We start from the raw sequence: 26,223 nt of genomic DNA on the forward strand, positions 1-26,223 counted from the left end.
GACCCGAGCCAGGAATCAAACCCAGGTCCCTGGCGCTGTGAGGCAGCAGTGCTAACCACTGTGCCACCATGCGGTGAGAGAGTCGCAAGAGATTAGGAGTTTGATGGAAGTGAAAGGCATAGAAACATACAGCAGTTCAGAATGAAAGGAGGCCATTCAACCCATCAAGTCCGTGTCAGCTCTTTCAAAGAGCAATTCATTTAGTTTCACTCTTGCACTGTTTCCCCACATCCCTGCAATTTTTCTCCTTCGAGTATTTATTCAATTCCTTTTTGAAGGTGACTGTGCAATCTGCTTCCATTTATTACTCCAGACTTCAATTTTGCCTATGAAGTCTGTCAGTTGATGTTTCAGGATTTGGATACATTCTTTAGATTGGAAATGAATACAGATCAGCAACATCAAATAAATTGAGAGAGAGAAAACGCTGCAAAATTTCAGTAGGTCTGGCAGCATCTGTAAGGAGAGAAAAGAGCTGACGTTTCGAGTACAGATGACTCTTTGTCAAAGCTAAAAGACATGGCAGCAGGATCATGTACGATCATGCTCCCATGCCCACATGTCTGTCCTTGGCCTGCTGCATGTTCCAGTGAAGCTCAACGCAAAACTGGAGGAACAGCATCTCATCTTCCAGCTAGGCACTTTACAGCCTTCCAGTCTCAACGTCGAATTCAACAATTTCAGATGATTTGTTCTACACCACCTCGAACCCTTTGTTTTCATTCTATTTTATTTAATTTTTAATGTTCTCTACCTTTTATTTGTTCATTGTCTTTCTTCATTTTCTCCCCCCCCTTTCTCCCTACTTCATTCTCCTTCCCTTACCTTTTCTCTCCCCGCTTCCCCTTTTCTACATTCTACCTCTGTCCCACATTCTACATTCTACCCCCTGTCCCCCCAACATCTTCATCTGGCACAGTTTACAGCTTCTCTGCCGTTTGGCCATTCACACCCTTTATTCTCTCTGTGGACAGCCATTAGCAGCCTTTTCCCCTGGTTTCTATGGCTATGACTTATCTTTTATTTCCTCCCCCTGGACTATAAGAATCTCGCATTTTCTATGCCTTTTAGCTTTGACAAAGGGTCATCTGGACTCGAAATGTCAGCTCTTTTCTCTCCTTACAGATAGAATCATAGAAACCCTACAGTGCAGAAGGAGGCCATTCGGCCCATCGAGTCTGCACCGACCACAATCCCACCCAGGCCCTACCCCCACATATTTACCCGCTAATCCCTCTAACCTACGCATTTAAGGATTCTAAGGGGCAATTTTTAACCTGGCCAATCAACCTAACCCACACATCTTTGGACTGTGGGAGGAAACCGGAGCACCCGGAGGAAACCCACGCAGACACGAGGAGAATGTGCAAACTCCACACAGACAGTGACCCGAGCCAGGAATCGAACCCGGGACCCTGGAGCTGTGAAGCATGCTGCCAGACCTACTGAGATTTTCCAGCATTCCCTCTTTTGTTTTCAGATTCCAGCATCTGCAGTAATTTGCTTTTATTTAAATAAATTGTGAGTATTACAAGTTTTTTCTGTTTTTGTTTTCAAATTGCCAGGACATTCAGTATTTTAGTTTTTGTATAGATAGTGATAATGGTAAATTACTTAATCCATTTGATTCAGATAATATCATAAACCATGACAATTAGAGAAATCCACCAATTCCAGGCATAAGTCTCTGACTATTTCTTGACTACCAATTTGCTGAATATGCATTTACATTTCTTGTTGATTTGATAGATATCTCTTATCCACTACATCGACCAGCAATGTAAGGTGACTCACGTATGGGTAGTGAATTTTCAATAGACTTTTGGCGTCAGATTTTGATTCAATTCAAATGTCACCATCTGCCTTGATGGGATTCAAACCTGGGTTCCCAGAGCAATCCTCTGAGTCTCTGGGATACGAGCATAGTGATAATACCACTACGCCACTGCCTCCCCTGAGCTTGCTTTTCGCTTTGTGATTGCACAATTTTTAGGATCACTCCAGAAAGTAAAAAAAACTTTTAGTTCGTGTAATAAAGTGTGTCCTCAGTGACAGGTGGCCCATCTCCATTGAATTCTTGTAAAACTCACCTTTCTTTCTGTAGACGCTCAGATTCTGCTCACCACTGCCGCTGATTCTCAGCTGGCAACTAATTCCTTCATATTTGGCTGTTGCTGAATTCCCCAGGAATCCTTGACTCTATTAGCAGAAGAAGAAACAGATAGAATAATAAACAGCAAGCAAAGTGAATTACTGACAGTATATGATACAGTCACCAATAAGAACAAAGAGGAACAAAGAAAAGTACATCACCTGAATAGGCCCTTTGGCCCTCCAAGAGTGTGCCGATCATGATGCCCTAACTAAAAAAAACCTTCTGCCCTTACTCGGTCTGTATCCCTCTATTTCATCCATATTCATGTACCTATCCAGATGCCTCTTAAATGTTGCTAATGTACTTGCTTCCGCCACATCCTCTGGCAGCGCGTTCCAGGCACCCACCACTCTCTGTGTGAAAATCTTCTTCCACACATCTCCCTTAAACTTTCCCCCTCTCACCTTGAATCTGTGCCCCCTTGTAATTGGCACTTCCACCCTTGGAAAAAGCCTCTGACTATCCACCTTGTCTATGCCATTTAGAATTTTGTAGACCTCTACCAGGTCTCCCCTCAACCTCCATCTTTCCAGTGAAAACAATCTTAGTTTATTCAACCTCTCCTCATAGCCAACATCCTCGAGACCAGGCAACATCCTGGTGAACCTTTTTTGCATTCTCTCCAAAGCTTCCATGTCCTTCGCCACACTACCAGAAGGACGTGGAGGCTTTGGAGAGAGTACAGAGGAGGTTTACCAGGATGTTGCCTGGTATGGAGGGGCTTGGTTATGAGGAGAGATTGGGGAAACTGGGGTTGTTCTCCTTGGAAAGACGGAGGATGAGGGGAGACTTAATAGAGGTGTATAAAATTATGAAAGGCATAGATAGGGTGAACGGTGGGAAGCTTTTCCCCGGGTCGGTGGTGACGTTCACGAGGGGTCATAGGTTCAAGGTGAAGGGGGGGAGGTTTAACACAGATATCAGAAGGACATATTTTACACAGAGGGTCGTGGGGGCCTGGAATGTGTTGCCGGGCAAGGTGCTGGAGGCGGACACACTGGGAACTTTTAAGACTTATCTAGACAGCTATATGAACGGAGTGGGAATGGAGGGATACAAAAGAGTGGTCTAGTTTGGACCAGGGAGCGGCGCGGGCTAATTGTTCTTTGTTTCTCATTTCAAGGCTTCATTCTATGGTCATCTTGCTGGTGCCAGTACAGAGCAAGACTGCGGATAGTTGGGAACCTGTCTCGGGGGCAGGGAATTCATATGGTGTTCGTAAAGCAGAAGTGGAAATGAATAGGGTTGGGAAGCATTTTCTGATCAGGGCCAGTGTGATCTCCAGGACTCGTTTCGATCGCCACAGGGGGTCGGAGAGGAATTTCCCAGATTTTTTTTTTCCCCATATTGGCCCTGGGGTTTTCACTCTGGGTTTTCGCCTCTCCCTGGAGATCACATGGTCTGGAATGGGGAGGTGGGGGTGAGTTAATAGGTTGTGATGAACAAAGCATCGTAGCTGTGAGGGACAGCTCGGTGGATAGGATATTAGAATGTAGATAGGCTGGAAAATTGGGCGGGGATCCTGGATTCAGGATTCAATCCTGGACCGGGGAGCGGCGCGGGCTTGGAGGGCCGAAGGGCCTGTTCCTGTGCTGTATTGTTCTTTGTTCTTTGTCCTTCTGATAATGTAATGGCCAGAACTGCACGCAATACTCTAAATGCAGTCTAACCAAGGTATTATATAGCTGCAACATGATTTCCCAACTCTTGTACTCAATGTCGCAGCTGATGAAGGCAAGCATGCCATATGCCTTCTTAATCACCTTGGCCACCTGTATTGCCACTTTTAGGGAACTGTGGACCTGCACACCCAGATCCCTCTGTATGTTAAGGTTCCTAAGGGTTTTGCCATTTATCGTATAATTCATACTTAAGTTTGATCCTTCAAAATGTATCACCTCGCGTTTGTCCGGGTTAAACTCCATCTGCCATTTCTGTGCCCAATTCTCCAATCTATCTATATCCTGCTATACCCTCTGACAATCCTCGACACCATCAGCAACTCCACCAATCTTCGTGTCATCTGCAAACTTACGAATCAGACCACCCAAATTTTCCTCCAGATAAGTAATATGATTGGTGATAAATGGCTATCAGTTAATTACATTGCAATTCATAAATTGTTGTAAATATGGATATTAATGTAAATTGAGGATATTAAACAACTGGCAATGCTGCCCGAATACCTTAATATTAAATTTTTGCTCATGTTCATAGCTCTCCTCGCTTGTTATCTCTCCAGATCCTACGATCCTCTAAGAATTATACATTCTCAGATTTGTGGAACCTCCCACTTCCTTCTCTTCATCATTTGACGCAAAGGCTTCAGCAACCTACAGTTACCCGATGGACAATAGACATGATGGGCAGTATTTTACAGCATCGCTTGTCCCGAAACCATAAAATCCCGCCCGTGGTCAACGGATCTTTCCAAGCTCTGCTCCTCACCCGTTCCAATTCCCCTGGCAGGCAGGACGGTAACATTCCAGCCGAGGCCTATATTGATAAGTTTTTTAAAAAATCAATCTGGAGTGTAAGAGATGTAGGATAATTAGGAATTGAAAGTAACTTAATCCTGAAACTCCAGTAACCTCATAAGTTTAAAAAAAAGACCATTTCATTATCATTAAAACAATCTGAAATACCAGGTATGTAGCAATCACTGATGGATAGTCTCAAACAACTTGTCCCTTCTGCTGCAAGGTACAGACCACACACAACCAGCCATGCTTGCAAAACTCAAAACACAGTATCCAATGTTAGATGTGATCCCATGATTGGCTAACACTTGCTAAGTAATCCTCAGTGTGCTAAGAATTATGCTGACAACCTATTTAAGATTGTCAGTCGGGCTCACAGTGTGGCACATTTGTGTGGACTGGATGCTACTTATATTAGTACTCAGAGGCCTGTTCTTTGCAGACTGAATGAACCTTGTGCCTGTTTCAACTAAACAAAATAAGTGACAGCCATTGGCTGGTTCATTCCTCAGCTCAATGCCTAGGCCAGTCAGAGTCAAGCTGTCCGGTTGAACTTTCAAACAATGCTTAGCAGTTAACTTGCAGCGACAATCAACTGGTGCATTCTCCATGCCAATGGCAATCAGAGTCCACTTGCCAACCAGTCAGCACTCTCTTTTCATACAGTATAAGTAGGTTGATTTCCTGTACATTGTTTTCTTATGAATGCCCTGATGAGTGCAAGATGTCTCTTTTTTGCAGATACTAAATAGCCAGAGTGGATCCAAAACACCACTAACTAATGAAATGGGGCTTTCTATATTCATTCTAGGGCAATGGGCAATGCTGACAATGCTACATTTAATTCCCATCCCTACTTTCCTTGAGAAAGTGGTGGTAAATTGTTTTGTGGAACTAATGATAGTGGTGTGGTTTGACAGAGTGACTTGCTCAACCACTTCAAAGGACAGATAAGTGTCAACTATTTAGAGTATAGGACTGGAGTCATGCATAGGTCAGACAGGCAAGGCAACTTTTCTTTCCTAAGGGACATCAATGAACTCATTAAGGGATGATGTCTGGACGTTCTTCACAGAAATATGATTAAAACTTCAAATTGACTCCAGATGAGTTAGCGGAGTTTAAAGCCCCGTAATAATTTACATAGATGAAGTGTTGGCAATACTTCAGATGTTTTTGAATGGATGAATGGCCTTCCTCATCTGTATTCACATTGTGAAAACCTCCCCTGCTAAAATGTTCCCTCAATCGATTATGCCATGGCAATCTTCATCTGACTCGATGAAGTATTTTCATAGAGGAAAGAGAATAAAACATGATGGAAGTGTTTTGAACGAAAGGAATCACTGGGATAGATGTCAAAGTCTTCATCTGAGCAAACAAGACAAAGATTTCACTGTGGGAGGAGACTGAGTTAGAGACTGAATTAGAAGCCAAAGACTTTCCATTGAAGTAGACAGAAAAGTCAGACAGTGTATCCTGAAGCATTTCACACACCTCCGAGCGTCAAACCACTGCTGGAGATTCAGCAATGAGATTCTAGCCAGACAAGTTGAATGCCATGTAAAAGAGAAATTAAGAGAAAGTTTAAAAACGATTCTAAATTTACCAATTAGAATAGATTTCCAATGAAGAGAGTCAGTAAGAATAGAATCCCTCCAGTGCAGAAGGTGACCATTCGGCCCATTGAGTCTGCACTGACTCTCTGAAAGAGCATCTGACCCAGGTCCACCCCCTGCCTATCCCCATAACCGAGTGCAATTACCATGGCTAATCCACCTAAACTGCGCATCTTTACACTGTGGGAGGAAACCAGAGCACCTGGAGGAAACCCACACAGACACGAGGAGAATGTGCAAACTCCTCACTGTCACCCAAGGCTGGAATTGAACCCGGGTCCCTAGCACTGGGAGGCAGCAGTGAAAATCACAGAGAGACACCGTGCTACTCAAAGTCGGGGAGAGAAATTAGTTCACGTACCATTTCCAGCAGCATTATGGAGATTTACAAAGAATTGGCAATGCCAATTCAGGCAATGCTTTAGGCTCCTACCAGTACAGCGCAGGCAGGGTTCTTAGTATTGAAACTGCGCTATTCCAACACAGTTATCCCTATTAATATATGGTGGAGCCAGTTGTGAAGGAAATGAACGGTCTCTTAATTTATTAGGGTGTAGATAATCTTGGGCATGATTCTTTCTACCTTCATCTTCAAGGTTCATCTCCCACCTCCTTCTCTCCCAAACCCTTCAATTGTGGAGCTGCTTACTCCTTACTGTCCTCTTTCTCCTATCAGCTACATAATGCTCCTCAGTAATACTAGTTTTATGCTCTTGCCCACTCCTTCAAAATTTAGTTTCATCCTATTGACCTTGAGAGGGCGGTGGGGGGTGCAGGGGAGTGGGGTGTGGTGTGGTGGGAGTAGCTGAATTACTCTTGCAGAGAGTGGCTATATACAAGTTGGGTTGAATGGCCTTCTTCTATGTTGTGACCATTCAATAATTCCATGATTTTTTAACTAGCTGTAGGAGCGTGGCCATGAAGTTGGGGTGGGGGGGGGGGGGGGGGGGGGTGTGGATGGGGGCACGTTCTGAGGGTCATGTGACCAGCGAGGACTCTATGGATCACTCCAGTGGGAAGCTGAGCCAATTGGCAGAAGGGCGGGGACCACAGGACGAGGAAGGACTGGCAGTTGGAGCCCGGGAATCCAGAAGAGCAGTCGCACTTGTAGTCTAGTCTAACCTTATTGCGCGCACACACACACACACGGTCAATATATATATATATATACATACTCTGTTGGCAATAAAGCCTTTATCATTAAAGCTGCATTGAGTCACCCTCGATCCAGTACACTATCTTTCTCAAATTAAAAAAGAGGAAAGGACTTTGAGGAGGTTGAGCATGGCTTGTATGGGTTCTGAGAATGTATTTGTATAACGGGCTTTGCTACGTGGGCCTCTTCCCATTTCTTGCAATCTTATGAATGTGCATTATGAAAATCACATTAGTATCACACAGGATATCATGGAACAATATTAGTCATTTAGATATAAGATCAAAAATATCTCCCCTACCTGTCCAAATGTGTCACAGAGCAAATTGGACTCGGAGCTATTATAAAGTTCACACTGGAACAGTTCTCCTTTGCTGAATAATGTCAGGAAGTTACACATCTCGTTTCCAGAGCATTCTGCAAAGGGAAAGATTTAAGTTTTCTCTATGTATGAATTCATGGAGTATATTAACCCCAAGTACAAACAAACAAGAAAGACATATGAGAAACAAAAGAGGTTCACAGGTTCAGTAAACACCTCAAAAATCTTTGTGCATTGAGGAGTGGTTATTCTGGTGAGTCTAAACAAGGTTCTATCACATCTACAATTTATGGGCCAGACTTTTACCTCCCTACCCACCATGGAATCGGAACGGCGAGGGGCAGACAATGGAAATATCCATCGACCTCAGGTGGAATTTTACGATTTCAGGACAAGTTAGGCTGTAAAATCCTGCCCATAGGATCAAACCAAAAGCAAGCTGATGGGATAAAATTTCCCCGTCTCTACTGCGTGCAATGGTCTATAGACAGTAGAGTTTGCAAATTGACAAAGAAACAAAGAGGAAGAGACACAGCAAGTTGCTGTGGCCAGGAATAGTGATGGAAGCAAGATTCAACAGCACCTTTTAAAACCAAATTGGATACATATTTGACCTGATAAAGGATTTTAAAATTGTGAAGGAGTTTGAAAGGGCAGATGTAGAGAAATTGTGAAGAGCCCAAAACTAAGAGTCATCAATATAACGTAGCCATTCACAAATCCAATAGGAAATTCAGAAATTCAAGAAATTACCCAGAGAGTGATAGAGCATCGGACTTGCTATCACATGGGATAGTTAGGGTAAACAGCATAGACACATTTAAAAGGGAAATGTAGAGTAGCACACTAGGAGGAGAGGAATAGAAGGACATGCTGATAGGGTTCCGGGGAGGGTAGTAAAGTGGGAAGAGGCTCATGTGGAGCAAAAGTGCTGATGCACTAGTTGGGCCAGATAGGCTGTTGGAGAGCTGTAAATTCTATTGACAAAATAATGCAGGACAATGGAGAAAGAACAAGGGAATGCGATTAATTAAAAAGTTCTTCAAAGGGCAGATAGTGCACCCCTGGGCAGAATTGCCTTCTTCTTTGCCATTTTAAGGCAAGGATAGCTAAAGTTTTGAACAGTAAAGGAATTAAGGGTTATGGTGAGTGGGCGGGTAAGTGGAGCTGCGTCCACGAAAAGATCAGCCATGATCTTATTGAATGGCGGAGCAGGCTCGAGGGGCCAGATGGCCTACTCCTGCTCCTAGTTCTTATGTTCTTAAGTTCTGTAGGTTACAATTCGATGAGATTTTGGCTTGAATGAGTTTTCAGGGGATATGAGCCCATTCAGGATGGGACTATTTTAGAAAATGGAATTGTCACATTGGTGGAGTAGGAGATTGTTTTCTGATGTTAGGGTTTTAAAAATAGATTTCAATTTATATTATTCTGAAGTAGAAACGATTCACATAACAGTCAGATCATGGGTGAAATCTTGTTGAGGCATCGAGGGTCTCACCTGTTGGCTAGAGAGCAAGAGCGATATGTGCTCTCTCTGTTCAGGAAGGCTGAACCACAAGCCAATCAAGCAGTGGTGAGGTCAGTGGTGGGCCTTCCTTGGAATCAAGACCTCAGGGGCAAAGGTCTTGCATACCGAGAGCTGCGGGCCAATCAAACGCCGACAGCCATTGTGTTCAGCAGTGCCACAGAGGATGCGTTGGCTGCTGCAAGAAAAGCACACTTCAGAGCCCCAGGATCATGGAGTGACCCAGGCCACGGGTAAGTAATATGGGGGTGGGAAGCATTCATGGGGTGGGGATCACTGGGAAGGTGATGTCGGAGGATTGGCATCAGGGGCAGGGTGATGGTTCTCAGTGGGACCACCCTCTTCCTGATGTCAAGCTCATCAATTAGGCACCGAGTACCTTATCAAGGGACCCTCCCTCCACCTTCAGGAATGATAAGCGGCAGGAAGGTGAAGCCCATATGTAGTCACTAATTGGCCACTTAAGGATTTCAATAGGCTGCAGGACATGAAGGTTAATGGAGTTCTGGTGAGGCAAGAAGGCAGCAGGGTTCCAGTATGCCACCACCCCACCAGAGTGCATGACCTTCCCACCTTCAAGCTCGCCACCGTCAGTAGCACAGGACTCTGCTAGACCTCTGAAGGGATGAGAAACAACATAAAAGTTCATTTACCCCACTCGCCTGGGTTTCCTATCAGTCTTGCAGTGAGACCTGAAGAATCCCAGCCATATTTCATGTTTTTATCTGGACAAATGCAGCATATTGCAAAGCCACTGGAGATAAAGATTGGTAGGTTTGGGAAGGGAGATGGTAGTTACTAAAACTTATCTATATTCTAGGTTCAATTTAAAAAACATTCTGAACCTGAGCATCACTGATCATCAATTCATTCAATGGCCATCTCTGTTGAGATTGTGATATTGGTGGCTGGGCCCTTGTCTTGCATCACTGGCTAGGCCAGCATTTTTATTTCGCATCCCTAATTGCCTTTGAGAAAGTTGCAGTGAGCCATCTTCTTGAACCACTGAAGTCCATGCGGTATAGGTAAACCCATAATGCTGTTAAGAAGGGAGTTCCAGGATTTCAACCCAGTGACATTGAAGGAGCAGCGATACATTTCCAAGTCAGGATGGTGTGTGGCCTTCATGGGAATTCATGTTCCCACACGTTCTACCCTTGTTCTTTTAGGTGGTAGAGGTTGCATATTTGTAAGGTGCTGGGGAAGGAACCTTGGTGAATTGCTGCTTGTCTTGGATGGTGCTGAGCTCCTGGAGTCTTGATTCCAAGTGAAGTCCTGCCACTGGCCTCACTGTTGCTTGATTGGCTTGTCCAATCTTTCCAAGAAGGAGGCAGCGTGGATATCTCACCAGGCCTCGGAGTGGCAGGTGAGGTCCTCGACACCTCAACAGGATTCTTCTTTTAGACCAACTGTTGTGGTGGGGTTTTGAACTCATGTTTTCTAGAATATTACTCTCAGCCTCTGGATTATTGATTCCGTCCTTAGTGTCATTTAGAAGATATAAGAAATGCGGTTTTAACTTTTATCATTATGGATTTTAACAGATTTAAAATAGGAAGTAAAAGAATTATTGAATCCTTGTTAAAATGATCCTCATCATAACAACCACAACTCAATTGATGTTCGACAAACTTGTCAAAGAATGTTCTTAGAATACAAGATATCTTGGCAGAGCCACATCAACTGTCCATTCTAATTACCCTGAAAAGATGGTGGTAGGTCTTCTTTAGCCCTTGCAGTGTTTGTGGTGGTTCACCTTCTGATAGTGACATTGCTTACTAAAATATATTTTTATCATGCCACCTGCATATTAGTGAAAGCGATGAGGCAACATGGGTGTACCAACTGGGCCATGTCTATGGCACCACGGAAAGTTCAGATGTATGTGGGGCAGAAGAAAGATCGGAAGAGCAACTGTGATAGTGGGTTCAGATATGAATTCAGGATAGTATGGTGCCTCCCGTGTGGCAGGGTCAAGGATGTCACTGAGCTTTGGCCAGTTTATGATTCAAATCCCAACATTCTTGTGAAATGAAATAATGAAACAATCAGAGCAAATATGACCTTAACTGACCCGTGAGACAGTCCAGAAGCTGCCGCTGATGATCAGCGTGTGCTGTTAAAACTTTGATGATTTCCGTGTCTTCAGAATTCAGGATTAGCTGGTGTTGATTGATGCTGTCAAACTGTCGGAATACTTTCGATAGGAAAAGAAAGGACTGTGTGTTAAGAAACATAAGAGCCCCTGGAATGAGCAAACATCATTCACCCCGGAATTCGACCCTTGTCATGCTCTGCCTGATGATCCAGGTTGTGAATATTGAAAGGGGTCATCAGGGAGGGCACAGAATGTGCCAATTAATGGCACATTAATTAATACATTGACTTTACACAATTTTCGCTGGATTTTACCACAAGCAAGTGACCCCTCATTCTTCCGACTGCACTCTATTTCCATCATGCCATCTGTCAAATACTGTCACTCCTCAAAGGATACTACACAAAATTCCAGAATATTGATCTATCCTCAAATCTTCACGAATCAACCCCTGCATAGCTGTCTTTGACAAACAACATCCTGCCCACTCGGAACCAATCTACACTTTGAGTTATTTAATCATCCAAACACCTCTAGTGCCATCCCCAGATATTTATTCAGCTTCATTTCCCTCCCTGCCAATGTGCTTTACATACTGGAATATCCAAAGACCTAAGACCTCACATTGTGCACATAAAGCAAAGTCAACTGATTTCACTTGTGTTGGGAAGGTGCATATTTAAATACATTAGGATTTAATTCTTACTGTATCATGAAGTGTGGACTTCCAGATGCACTATTACTCTGGAAGCTGCCAAATAATTAGTCAGTAGCAGCTCTTTCATGATTTATTATGAAAACAGAGTAGATATGGACCTGGTTGCATCTACAATGTGGTCGCATGACTTGTTTCTTAGAAAGTCAATCTATCTAAAGGCAGGTCCAGCTCCAGTTTTGTTTCTAACTCTATAGAAAATGTTACTTCAACCTCCAAAATGGATCGTAGCAGCTGGCAGGCAGAACATTGAGAATGAACTTTAACCTTAAGCAAAGCGTTTCAGCTATCTTTTAACTGACATGGTTCATACAATCTAGGATTAGACAGGTTCCAATGTGGAGTCGCAAAGGGAAATCAATAGCACAGAAATGTTCAGGAAACTTCGACTAACTCTGTTTCAGGATTATGACTGACAATGGGACAGATGTTAATACCCTTTCAAACTCCATTAAACACCACCCATTAACTGTGTTTTACCGCAACAACCCAAAGAAGGATTTGAATAACCTGAACCACATCTACTCACCAATACAATCTGACTCAGTGAGGGTTCCATTGGTTTCACTCCAAGGTAATCGCTCTCCAGTCACAGTGACACAGAAAGATATCAGCGCATTGCTGTCTTGCTGAGCTGCTCTATATCGTCCTTGTGGGTCACACTTCCAGGGACTGGCTTCACACTTTGTTAAACCTGTTAGTGTCACATGGGTAAATGTCTGTAACATTTGGGAATTGGTTAATGGAGTGAAATAGGTTTCTTATCTGGAAATGTGTATTTTTCAGTAGAGAAACAGCAAGGGGGCCCTAGTCCCCACTCGGTTGCTGCCAAACTCTGGTTTTTGATGGTGGATGAAGCTTATGTTGGACACTGACAGTAGCCTCATCGGCAAAAACAAATTGAGGCATTATGATTGATGGTAGCTTAACCTGTGCTGAGAAAAGTGTACACCTTCGCTGCTCTGTTAGGCAAAGTTGTTAGGAAACCAGCGAAGGAAAGTAAAATCTTTCCTTAGTGCCGTGTGGATCAGCGAGGCTGCAAGGAAAGTGTATGGGCCTCTGCTCCCTTGGAGTTACATAGTAACATAGGAGCAACAATAGACCATTTAGTCCCTCAAGGTGGCTCTGCCAGTCGACTAGATCATGGCTGATCTTTTACCTGGTAGAAGAAGGATATTCTGGTACCCTGAGCTGGTTAGGTACATTGACCCAAACAGGTGCCGGAGTGTGGCGACTAGGGGATTTTCACAGTAACTTCATTGCAGTGTTGATGTAAGCCTTACTTGTGACGAATAAATAATTTTTTTTTTACCCCAATGTTATTTTACTGCACTATCCCTGTATCACTTTATATTTTTAATATCTAGAAATCTATCAATCTCTGTCTTGAACGTACTCAATGACTGAGTCTCCATATCCATTAGGGTTATAGAATTCCAAAGATTCACCACCCTTTGTGTGAAGAAATTTGTCCTCATCTCAGTCTTAAATGGCCTACCTCTTATCCTGAAACTGTGCCCCCGGGCTTTAGACACCCCAGCCAGGGAAAACAACCTTCCTGCTTTATCCTCTCAAGCCCCGAAAGAGTTTTGGGTTCTTCAATGAGATCACCTCTCATTCTTCTAAACACTGGAGAATACAGGCCCAGTCTCCTCAATCTCTTTTTTAAAGATAATTCCGCCAACCCAGGAACTGGTCTGGTGAACTTTCCTTGCACTCCCTCTATGGAAAGCATACCACTCCTCTCCCTTTTAACTGCAAGGCCCTCATTATGGCTCCCTCTCAGTCATACCTTGCATCTCACACTTCCATCTGTTGCCATTTTCCACTCAGAATGGCCGTGCTATGGACAGGGGGACATTTAAATAATGTCATGCTTTTAATATCTTCCGGGCCTCTGGCTTAAATTCCCACATGGTATGTTATTTTATTCATTCATGGGATGTGGGCATTATTGGCTACGCTTGCAGTTATTTCCCATTCCCAATTGCCCTTGAGAAGGTGCTGGTGCACTGCCTTCTTGAACCATTGCAGTCCCTATGTTGTCGGTACTCTCACAATGCTGTTAGAGAGGGAGTTCCAGGATTGTGACCCAGCAACAGTGAAGGAATTATGATATATTTCCAAGTCAGGATGGTGTGTACTTTGGAGGGGAACTTCCAGGTGTTGCTGTTCCCATGTGTCTGTTGCCCTTGTCCTTTTAATTGGTAACGGTCATGGGTTTGGCAGATGCTGTCTAAGGACGCTTGGTAAATTCCTGCAGTGCACCTTGTAGATGGTACACACTGTTGCTACTGTGCGCCACTGGTGGGGGAGCAAATGTTTGGCAGTTGTGTGGCACAAATGTCACTGGCTACTTATCAGCCCAATTCTGGATATTGTCCAGGTCTTGCTACATTTGGACATGGACGCTTTAGTGTCTAAGGAGACACAAATGGTGCTGAACATTGTGTGATCATCTGCGAACATCACCACTTCTGACCTTATGATGGAAGAAAGATCATTGATGACGCTGAAGATGGTTGGGTCTAGGACACTACCCTGAGGAGCAGTGATGTCCTGGAGCTGAGATGTTTAACCTGCAGCCAACACAACCATCTTCCTTTGTGCCAAGTGTGACTCCAAACAGCGGAGGGTTGTCCCCTGATTCTCATTGACTCCAGTTTTGCTGGGGCTCCTTGATCTCACACTCAGTCAATGCTGTCTTGATGTCAAGAGCAAGTTGCCTGAATACGTGGGCAGATTAGGTGAAGGTTTCTGTCCGACTAAGTTGATTATCATAATGACTGCCATAGAGTGGCCGCTACTGTGTTCAAGTTAGACCATTGGCTTTCCATGGGTTGAAAGTGAAATATCAGCTCTGATTTCCCACGACTGATTCCTTTCCAGAAAATGCATGGGCATAAGTTGCCAATAATTGGCTGTGGCACCAGCAACAACTTGTATCTTGCCAACATTCAGTGTCAAGGGTCAATGAAGAGGGACTCTTCGGGAGAAGGCACTCAGCATTTTTGAAAGGAAAAATGCAAAATGAATCCTTACCTTCTGGAGAAGAGCGTGGCACAAAAGAAAAACATTCAGAGGAAAGAAAAGGTCTTTAAAAATAAATCAGGGACTCTACAACAGTTAGATGTTACACGCTGATCATGCCATATTTCCGCAGCTAAGATCAACAACTGTTCCAGGAATTCATTACTGCTGTTCTTTGATGGCTGTGGAAGGCAGATTGTTCACTCCCTGTGTGGCCACAGACCAGATGACTGGATCCTGCTTCCAATTTTTAAACCATTAGCAACTTACAAGGATCATTCCTGCAGACCATGTGGTCCCAGGTTTATCAACAATGGAACTTGAGAAATGTCAATCAAGCAGCTTATCAGGCACATATGTTATTCAGTATATATGACACCTAACATTAATCCCTCAACCAATATCACCAACACAGATTATCTGGTTATTATCTCACTGTTGTTTGTCATAGATATAGAATCCCTACAGTACAGAAGGAGGTCATTCGGCCCATTGAGTCTACACCGACCACAATCCCACCCGGACCCTATTCCCGTAACCCAGTTTATTTATCCTGCTAATCCCCCTGATACTAGGATCAATTTAGCATGGCCAATCAACCTAACCTGCACATCTTTGGATTTGCTATGTACAAATTGGGTACAGTACTGTGTTTGCTGACATTACAACAGTGACTACAAGTCAAAGGTACATCATTGGATGTGAAGTAGTTTGGGACATAATAGAAGGTGCTATGTGAGAGCCTGTTTTCATTTACATTACTTTCCTTTTTTTACCAGATATTTCCTGGTAAAAATACTCTAGGAGTCCAGGGGTGGATAGAAATATCAGAGGCCAAGTCAGGAAAAGAAATTGGAATTGGGTTGAGTGGGGTGAGAGGAGAAAGATTGGAAAGATTTGCGAGGGGAGGGGGGTGGGGGGATCAAGATTGAAGACTGGGTCGAGGGATGTGCTTTGAAGTAAAAGTGGTTCGGGAGGGAGATCAGAGGCTGATGGGGAGAGAGGGCAGAGGCGGGGTAGGGTTGGTGGCAGGGTGGAGAGAGAAGGGGAGAGATCAGAGGAATAATCTAGCTGATAAGGTGGGGAACTAGAAAAGTGAAAGTATCCTCAAAATAGATTGAAATAAAATACTTACACTGGTGGACTGCAAAGGCTCCAGGAGATAGTGTCTTTTTTCCTTTTGGACATTTGTTACACTTGAAGCTTCCTGTGACCTCCTGATAAAATCCACGTGGGCACAGAATACAGCTGCCACCCTGAGAAAAGCTGCCAGCTGGACACACAACTGTGAAAGGAAAGGACCACAATTATTCATCTGTTTTCAGAATGATAAAAAAAATCAACTTCACATCAAACAATATTAAATTAATCACCAAAACTTCATTGGTACTCAACCAGGTCAGGAATGTCAGGTTTCGCATATTTTGCTCAAAGGTCACATAAGCAAAACTTCTCTCTGTACTATCTCACTGAGCAGGTCATATGCAGAATAAATCTTGATCTATATTATCTCACTGTAATGTAGATGGGGGATAATGCTAATTACATACTTTTTTTATTTGTTCATGCGATGTGGGCATCGCTGGCAAAGTCAGCATTATGAGTTGCTTTCTTGAATCACTGATACCTAGCTGATGTAGGAACACCCACTGTGCTGTACGAAGGGAAGTTCCAGGTTTTTAACCCAACAACAGTGATGGAATGATGATAGAATTCCAAGCCAGGAGGCTGTGTGACGTGGAGGGGCTATTGCAAGTTGTGGTGTTTCCATACTTACACTGCCCTCATCCTTCTAGATGGTAAAAGTCATAGTTTTGAATGTGCTATCAAAGGAATATTGACAATTTGCACCTTGTAGATGGTATGTATTGCTGTTAATGTGCATTAGGGGTGGAAGGATTGAACGTTTAAAGTGGTGGATCGAGTGCTGATCAAGCAGGCTGCTCTATCTTAGATGGTATCAAACTTCTTGAGCTTGGAGCTTGGGTAGGTTTATAGTGAAGTTCCCCAGGGGTCAGTGATGGACCCCCCGATAGGCCTTGGTGTATTGAGGACAATTTCAACCGTTGTGCATATTGGTGCAAAATTTGGAAGCATTGTGAATGTGAGAAAGATAGTGTAGAACTTCAAAAAGACACGGATGTGTTCATGGAATGGGTGGACAGGTGGCAGGTGAAGTTCAATGTAGAGAAATATGAAGTGATCCATTTTGGTGAGAGAAACATTAGAGACAATATAAACTGAAGGGTACAATTCAAAATGGTGTGCAGGAGCAGAGAGACCTGGGTGTATATGTGTCGTTGAAAGTGGCAGGACAAGATGAGAGAGTGGTTAGCAAAATATACAGTATCCTAGGCTTTGGTAGGGACACTAGAGCAAAAAGGTTATGCTGAATTTGCCTAAGACACTCGTTCGGCCTCAGCTAGTGTATTGCATTCAGTTCTGGGCACTTTATTTTAGAAAGGATGTGAAGGTATTGGAGAGAGTGCAGAAAAGATGAATGAGAATAGTTCCAGGATTGAAGACCTTCAGTTGTGAAAATAGATTGGAGAAATTAGGCCTGTTTTCTTTTGGAAAAAGAAGGCTGAGAGGAGATTTGATGGAGATGTTCAAAATCATGGGGAATCTGGAGAGAGTAGATAGGGAGAAACTGTTCCTACTTATTAAAGGATCGAGAATGAGATAGCACAGATTTCAAATAGTTAGCAAAGAAAGAAAAATCTTTTTTGTGCAGCGAGTAGTTAAGGCCAGAATGTACTGCCCGAGAGTGTGGTGGAGGCAGATTCAATCGAAGTATTCAAAAGGAATTAGACTGTTATCTGAAAAGGAAGAACGTGCAGGGGTAGGGGGAGAAGGCGGGAGAATGGTCTTCGGGGAATTGCTGTTTTGCAGAGCCGGTACAGACATGACAGGCCGAATGGCCTCTTTCTGCACTGGAACAACTCTGTGATTCTCTGAGATCTTTTGCTTTTTGATTATTCTTTCATAGGCTGTGGGCATTGCCGGCCATTTATTGTTCATCCCTAATTGCCTCAAGAAGGTGGTGGTGAGCCGCCTTCTTGAACCATATGGTGTGGGTACACTCACAGTACTGATAGGGAGGGAGTTCCAAGATTTTGACCCAGCAACAGTGAACAGTAATATATTTCCAAATAGGGATGGCTTCTACCTAAGAGGGCAGAATGGTTTGATGTCTTATCTGACAGACAGTAGCTCCAGCACTGCTGCATTCCCTTAGTGTTGCACTAACGTATCAGCCTGAATACATGCTTAAGTGTCCAGAGTGTGGCTTGAACCCACAACTTTGTAACTGAGGCTTGAGTGAGCTACGGATGACATCTGATGGAATGAATTTGTTTCTGGTTGTAAGGTTCCCATTGAGAATAAGTTTGGGGCACTCTCAATTGAAACAATAATCCTACACCAGAAAAGTGCCTGTAGCTGGCAACTAAAAGATGATTAGTGTAAAGAACGGAAACAGCAGTTAAATGATGTTCTGCTTTATTATTTTATGCCATGTGGGTGCCGCTGACAAGGCCTGCACTTGTTTCCCACTTCTCATTTACCTTGAACTGAGTGACTTCTTCTGCCATTTCAGAGGGCAGTTAAGAATCAAGACATTGCTGTAGACCTAGAGTCACACACAGGCCAGACTTGGTAAGGAGATTTCCTTCCCTTGAACAGATTTACAATTGATGAGGGTTGTCGTGGTCACCATTACTGAGACCAGCTTTCAATTCCTGATATATTAATTGACCTTAAATTCTAACAGCGACCATATTGGGATTCAATTCCATGCCCCCCAGAGAATTAGTCCGGGTCTTGGATTACTAGTCCAGAGATATTACCACAACATCATCATCATCATTCTCCCCCCCCCACCCCATGCAGCAAGATGTGCTGTGCTGAGGTTGGGCTGTAGCTTATTGTCGAGTAGAGGGCATTTCATTCCAAATCTGGTTCTACCTGACACTAGAAGATTGGAATTGAATGTGCGCAGAGGAAACAATGAGCGGGATTTTACGGTCTCGCTCATCCCGAAACCGTAAAATCCCACCCAAGGTCAATGGACCTTTCCATGATCCGCCCCTCGCCTGCTCCAACTCCCAAGGTGGACGGGGTGGTGACATTTCGGCCAATAATTTCATAGAATTCCTACAGTGCAGAAGGAGGCCATTCGGCCCATCAAGTTTGCACTGACCACAATCCCACCCAGGCCCCAGCCCCACGCATTTATTCTAGCTAACCCCGCTGACACTAAGGGGCAATTTAGTATGGCCAATCAACCCAACCTGCACATCTTTGGACTGTGGGAGGAAACCGGAGCACCCGGAGGAAACCCACACAGACACGGGAGGATGTGCAGACTCCACACAGACAGTGACCCAAGCCGGGAATCGAACCCAGGTCCCTGGTGCTGTAAGGCAGCAGTGCTAACTACATGGCACTGTGCCAACCCAGTAGCCTTACAACTGCAGTAATGTTATAACGTTAAAGTTTGTCAGCAGAAGGCTTTGCAAACAAGGTATTTCTGCTGAAATTGAGCATAGTCAGTGAGAATTTCCCCCATCCGGACATTCAACATCAGCAGCAAGATCAGTTACAAGAAAATAATAATGTGAGTTCCAATCTGAGAAGAGCACCTCCTACTGAATCAGTGGGGCATTTCTCTCACACCAACTATGGTTCAGGCAACATCATGAAACCCAATTCAGATTCAGCGCTGGTTTCATTTTACAGAACTGGTTGAGTCTATCCAGACTCCTATAATTCTATCTTGAGCCGATAAATGATGTTGAACAGCCTGGAACTGTTTACTCTGGAGAGGGGAAGATAGGGAAGAGGAGACAATGTTCAAGTTTTTAAGGTTCTAAAGGAAATAGACAAACTGAATCTTGATAAGAAAGAAAAGCTTATTTATAAAATGGCCTTTCTGGACAATGAAGTATTCTATGCAGTCCAGACAGTGTTGCAATGTAGGAAACCAATGGCAGCCAATAAGTGTACAGCAAGGTCCTATAAACAACAAAACAATGACTAATCTGTTTTAAGTACTGGTTTGGGGTTAAATGTTGGCTGGAATACCAGAAGTCCCTGTTCTTTGAATGCTGCAATGGGATCTTTTATATCTACATGAAAGGAGAAATGTTAGCCTTATAAACAGTACCCCCAACAGCGTAACTGCCATTGTACTAAGCTGCATTGCCGGCTTTGAGTATATGTTCAACTCTCTGAATTGGGGCTTCAAGATGCAACCTCCTAACTCAGAGACAAGAATGCTACCACTGAACTAAGGCTCATAATGTGTTTAACGATGCCATAACTATAGAACAGGTGAATATAAGTTGAAGCTTGGAAGAAGCAGGGTGCGCAAGTAGCTTATGCTGTCTTACAGAAAGTCAGCTCATCCTTTATGGATCTTCAGGGTTATCTGCAAACCCCCCCCCGCCTTTGAAAAGATTTCTTCTTTTTTAAGTAGAAAAAGGAGTACTTCTGCTTTTGCACCACAGCCAAAGGCTACCCAGCTATTGCGGTTCACTTTATCTTGCTATCTGTACCTTGCACAGTGAAGTAACTGGTTCGTGGAATAAAGCTGCAAATGGTGTGGGATTAAAATTGCTTTCGGCAGAGGTCACTGAGACAGATTTCACTTTATTTGTGCTTGGGAGGTTTGGTGAACACACGTGCACCGAACTTTATAGTCCGTAAGTTTTTGGAAGAGTTGGATAGATATTGAAGGAGGGGGGTTACTGAATATTATTAATTTATGGATGCAGGTGTTCTCTCAGCCTTACACTTTCTTATATTCCTATTCCTACATAGCTAGGACTGAAGAGGGGGACGAGCTATGGCTAAAAAGCAAAGATAAGAGGACAGATCAATATAGCTGAGTGACTAGATGGATCAGGGCACTTTTGTGTTGAACGTTCTCTCAGATACAGAGCAATGACGCGGCTGATTGCACTGGACCCGTCAAAGGGCCAAATGGCCACTTCCCATTTCATGATTTAATTCCACGAAGCTCCACCATATTTGGAAAAGTGAAGAGATTTCGTCCATCGGATTAGGTTGGAATTGAACAAAAGGTGGAAGAAAAATGCAGAGAGTTCATGTGCCACTGAAGAATTAGTATGTCATCCATTCTTTTGCTATGTTCCATTCCCATATTTTCATTAAAATGTACAAAATAGTAGGCCATTTGGCCCTTCGAGCCAATTCCGCACTCATTTTGATCATGGCTGATCTCGCGTAGGTGTGAAAGATCCCCTGGCAGTCTCTGAAGAGCAGGGGTCTCTCCATCTGAAAATTATTTAACTTTCCAGAGACTTAGTTGCTGCAAGGAGTTACTTCAAAGGCATTAATACTTACCGCACCCACCAGCATCGTGACCACCTCTCTGAGTGTCTGAAACCCTTATGTAGCCATCAGTGCACCCAAGGTGAACAGAGGGTGGGAAGTCCTGGCTTTTGCCTGTGGGAAAATCGCTGAAGGCTGGAAACTGCTTGGAATCCAGAGTGAGGTGGTAGTTTCCACTGGTAATCAGTTCAGTGAAACGGTGAATCAGCCCCTCTCCCAACAGAGCTTTTTCTGTGATTAAAAAAAAATAAAATTGTCAATATTTACAAAAGTCTTTGCTGTTATAATTGTCATACAGCTCAAAAGGAGAATATTTGCCCATTGTGCCTTTGAAAGGCCATATCTAATTAGTCCCCTGTTCTTTCCCCATAACCCTGCACATTTTTCCTTCTCCAGCTCATATCCAATTTCCTGTTGGAAGCTAAAACTTGGACCAGTTCCCATCCATTCCAGATTGGAACAACTCATAATCTGGGACCGTGGTAGTCTGCTTCCCACTTAATGCAAGGCAAATATTTAGATTCACTGATTGTCATCAGGAACAACAAATTATAGAATTAATTGAGGAGATTGAAATCTTTGATTGCCTTCTTTGTTCATTTGCTTTTATAATTATGTTTCCTTGCTTCAAGATGTGATAAAAATGAAAAGCTGAGGTAGCACAGCCTCTTAAAGTAAATATACCAATTGCCGGGTTGGTCACTAAACGCGAAGGACGCAGATTGAAGGTCACTGGCAAAAGAAGCGAAGAGGAGACAATGGAGATAGACCGTTTTTTTTGTATATGTAGCAAGTTGTTATGATCTTGAACACACTGCCTGAAAGGGGGCGAGAAGCAGATTTAATAGGAACCTTAAATAGGATATATACCTGAATTGGAAAATTTGCTGGGTTATTGAGAAAAAGCACAAGAGTGGGGGAAAAAATGAGTTAACTCTTTCAAAGAGCAAGCACACTCATGATGTCCTTCCTGTGTTGGAAGATCCTGGGATGTGGACAGAGTCGTACAGACTAGGGGAGCACCAGGATGAATTCCTGGTCTGTGTTGAATTAACTTGACAGCAGTAAGGGTGCTCAGGATAGAAATGGGGAAATGTTATCCATTACAGATGGCTTTGTCTTTGTTCCTGTCAGCGAGTGCGTATGTGCTGATGTTCAGTGAGATCAGGAACAGGCTCAGACAGAAAAGTCTGACAACTTTGGTTGTCTAGCGTAACACATGAAGGAAATTAGCTGGCACGATACCACGGCATAGCTGAGCATTTTCAGAACAGGAGGGGCAGAATTCAATGTAACTGATGGAGTGAGGGGGAAGGGGGGGATCCAGCCCACTGATTGCACAACTGGAAGGAAACCTGTGTGGTGTCAGTCAGGCACTTAACTGGCCAGTGATTTTTATTTTTTTTAGTTATTTATGGGACATTGGCGTCGCTGACTGGCCAGCATTAATTGACTGAGGGCAGTTGAGAGTCAACCACATTGCTGTGGATCTGGAATCACATGTAGGCCAGACCAGGTAAGAACGGCAGATTTCCTTCCCTCAAGGACACCAGTGAATCAGATGAGTTTTTCCAACAATTAACAATGGTTTCATGGTCATTGGTAGATCCTTAATTCCAGGTATCTTTTACTGAATACAAATTCCACCATCTGCCATGACAGGATTTGAACCCTGGTGCCCAGAACATTAGCTGAGTTTCTGGATTAATAGTCTAATGGAAATCAGATGGAATGCTGGCTGCTTGGGCAGCACGGTAGCACAGTGGTTAGCATTGCTGCTTCACAGCTCCAGGGACCTGGGTTCGATTCCCGGCTTGGGTCACTGTCTGTGAGGAGTTTGCGCATTCTTCCTGTGTCTGCGTGAGTTTCCTCCGGGTGCTCCGATTTCCTCCCACAGTCCAAAGATGTGCGGGTTAGGTTAATTGGCCATGCTAAATTGCCCTTAGTGTCCCGGGATGCGTAGGTTAGAGGGATTAGCGGGTAAATATGTAGGGATATGGGGATAGGGCCTGGGTGGGATCGTGGTCCGTGCAGACTCGATGGGCCAAATGGCCTCTTTCTGCACTGTAGGGTTTCTATGATTTCTTTGATTGCTGCCTGTAGTGCTCCAGGGTCTTCATCAGTGATCCCTAGACTCAGGCGAGTGAGGGCGGGAAGTGAATAAAGGGAGAAGGAAGTGCAGTTACGGAAGGGGGGATGTAAGGGACTGGTTTTCAATGGCCATCCCTCTTCCCAAGTCTGCGCACTAAGTATCTTTGAAATAGATTAATGAAGATTAATTAATCACCCTCTCAGAAGAGTACAGGCAAAACTGACAGAATTTGTCTGGTGGTCTTTGAGAAACAGAAAAGCTAGTCCACTCGCATGTAATCCCTGAGCCACTACTAAATTCCAAAGGGCAAGGATAATTGGTGTCAATTGACTCAATGTTGAGCCTAAATGGACAACCTGCCAGAAGCAAGTGAGTTCCCCCCAGAGCCCCTTCCCATCTCCATATATTAACACAGGAAGTTTTCCCACTGCAGGGAGTCTGTCGTGTGGTTTTTCCTGCAATGGGCTGCTATGTTTCCCACCGCAGGAGGTCACATTAAATCCTGCCCAAAAAATGTTAGTCAACTTTTGAAAGTGGAGGCTGATCACCATTTAAGCTGCAACTTTTCAGGAGACAGGTCCGATGAAAGATCACCCTATGCTGTGCATCTTCTGTTTTCTATTTAACTTTTAAGTATTCACAGATGTTTTAATGTCTTATTTATCTTTGCCATATTTGCAGTTTTAAAATGAAATCCTGTCATTTTGATTCTATTTTATATTAGGTAAAATTTGGAATGCATTTTCCAGAGAGATGGAACCTCCAAACAAAAGATTCTCCCCCCTGGGCCCAGGTCTTGGAGGGGTTTTTCAATGGCAAACTGTTAGCGTTTGCCATCATCAGCCCTCTGAAATGGACAACATCAGAATTGAGCGCACACTTAGATTAACACAGAAATCCTGAAGTTATGGCCTGTCATTTACCGCACCACCAGAAATTGTACTATTGCCAACCCCTGCTCCCTCAAACCCCACCAGAGCCAGCAGTCACTGAAATCAGATGATGTATTGAGAACCTCCCCTTTTCCAATCTCACATGGATGTTAGAATCCCCATCAAAAGTCTCACCTTGCTCAGTAAAGAGTAAATGGGTTTTTAAATGTTTTTTTTAGGTATTGCTAAATAACAGATTTGAACTGAAAAAATATGTTTTTTTTGTTCAGTGTTATCCAATGTTTACATTATAATTACTGAACTTCTTCAATGATTCCTTCAATATTTCTTTTAAATTTCCTTCATGATATTTCAGCTTTTACCTTCACTGTATGCACATGTCTCAATCTTTGTCTTACTTGACGGAAAACCTTGAAAGCCGATTTGATTTTAGTGCTTTTCATTTCCTGGTGTGCATATCTGTGAGCCAAGATATCATTGACATCCCAGCATCCCAGGAATGTAACACAAACCATAGGGAATAATACAGTAACTAATGCATTGTATAATGCAGTGAATGCAACTGTTAAGTTGAAAATCTGAAAAGCAGTGGCAAATAATTAAAGAATGGGGAAAAGATATTCATAGAATACTCACAGTGCAGAAGGAGGCCATTTGGCCCATTCAGCCTGCACTGACAGCAATCCCACCCTAGCCCTATCCCCGTAACCCCACATTTTACCCTGCTAATCCCCCTGACATTAAGGGGCAATTTAGCATAGCAAATTTAGAATTTAGAACAGTACAGCGCAGATGCGCCTAACCAGCATGTTTTTTGGATTTTAGGAGGAAACTGGAGCACCTGGAAGAAACCCATGGAGACATGGGGAGAATGTGCAGACTTCACACACAGTCACCCGAGGCCAGAATTGAACTCAGGTCCCTGGCGCTGTGAGGCAGCAATGCTAACCACTGCACCACTGTGCCACCCCATGTTGAAAGGAAATTTAAAGTTTATTATACTTTATTATACTAGAGCTTCATAGTTATAGTTATAATCACCGTGATAGTTATGTGGCATCTTCCTTGGAAAATTCAAGCCTCTTAATTGCTAAATCCTTTACCTCAAAATCATAGCTTGCATGAAACCTATCTGCAGCTATCAAATGTCCCATGCAATTCATGCAGCATATTAAAATTGTCCAGCGATGTTCACCCAGCAAGTGTGATTATGTGCACAAAGTTTGAAGCAATGTAGCTTACCTATGTCATGCAGGTCAGGAAGAAAGGATGCTGGGATATTCCTCAGCTGCACTTTCCAAGTAACCTTTACACCTAAAATGTCCGTACTCAAACATCCAACCGACACAGTCGAGTCATCACAGACTGGGATCAACAACATTTCGCCACGGACAGTCATCTAAAAAGAGACATCAAATTGATGTTTTTTAATGTTTCTTCAAAGATTTTATTTTGAAAGATGTGGTACTTTAAAAAGATGAAGACCGCCATCACTCGAAATGGAAATCCTTTCCAGTTTGAGGACCTGGTATCCAGGACTACCCAGGTCAGCTGCAGCACCAGTAAGGACAGAGTAAAGGTCTAGGCAGTACACAGAAGATCTATCCCTGGTTGTCCTAATGTAAGTGAATGGCTTGCAAGGTCATTTCAGAGCGCAGTTGAGAGTCAACCTGGTTGGTGCAGGACCGATGTCACATATAAGTCAGACCAGGTTAGGAAGGAATGTTACCTTCTTGAAAGGACATTTGTGAACCAATCGGGTCTTTATGACAATCAAC

At 43.5% G+C, this 26,223-nt stretch overlaps 1 protein-coding gene across 1 annotated transcript in view; it reads right to left on the reverse strand.

The window, feature by feature from the left end:
• The window catches only part of tg (thyroglobulin), a 387,985-nt gene that overhangs the window by 283,884 nt on the left and 77,878 nt on the right, over positions 1-26,223 (reverse strand). Inside the window, exons 19-25 of the mRNA XM_078216995.1 lie at positions 25,688-25,844; positions 21,473-21,691; positions 16,239-16,388; positions 12,603-12,767; positions 11,335-11,457; positions 7,712-7,827; positions 2,091-2,199 (exon numbers count right to left, since the gene is read on the reverse strand). Coding sequence (XP_078073121.1) covers positions 2,091-2,199; positions 7,712-7,827; positions 11,335-11,457; positions 12,603-12,767; positions 16,239-16,388; positions 21,473-21,691; positions 25,688-25,844 — 1,039 coding nt within the window. The remainder of the gene's footprint in view (positions 1-2,090; positions 2,200-7,711; positions 7,828-11,334; positions 11,458-12,602; positions 12,768-16,238; positions 16,389-21,472; positions 21,692-25,687; positions 25,845-26,223) is intronic.

This window comes from Mustelus asterias, chromosome 7, assembly GCF_964213995.1.
Source record: "Mustelus asterias chromosome 7, sMusAst1.hap1.1, whole genome shotgun sequence".
NCBI lineage: Eukaryota > Metazoa > Chordata > Chondrichthyes > Carcharhiniformes > Triakidae > Mustelus > Mustelus asterias.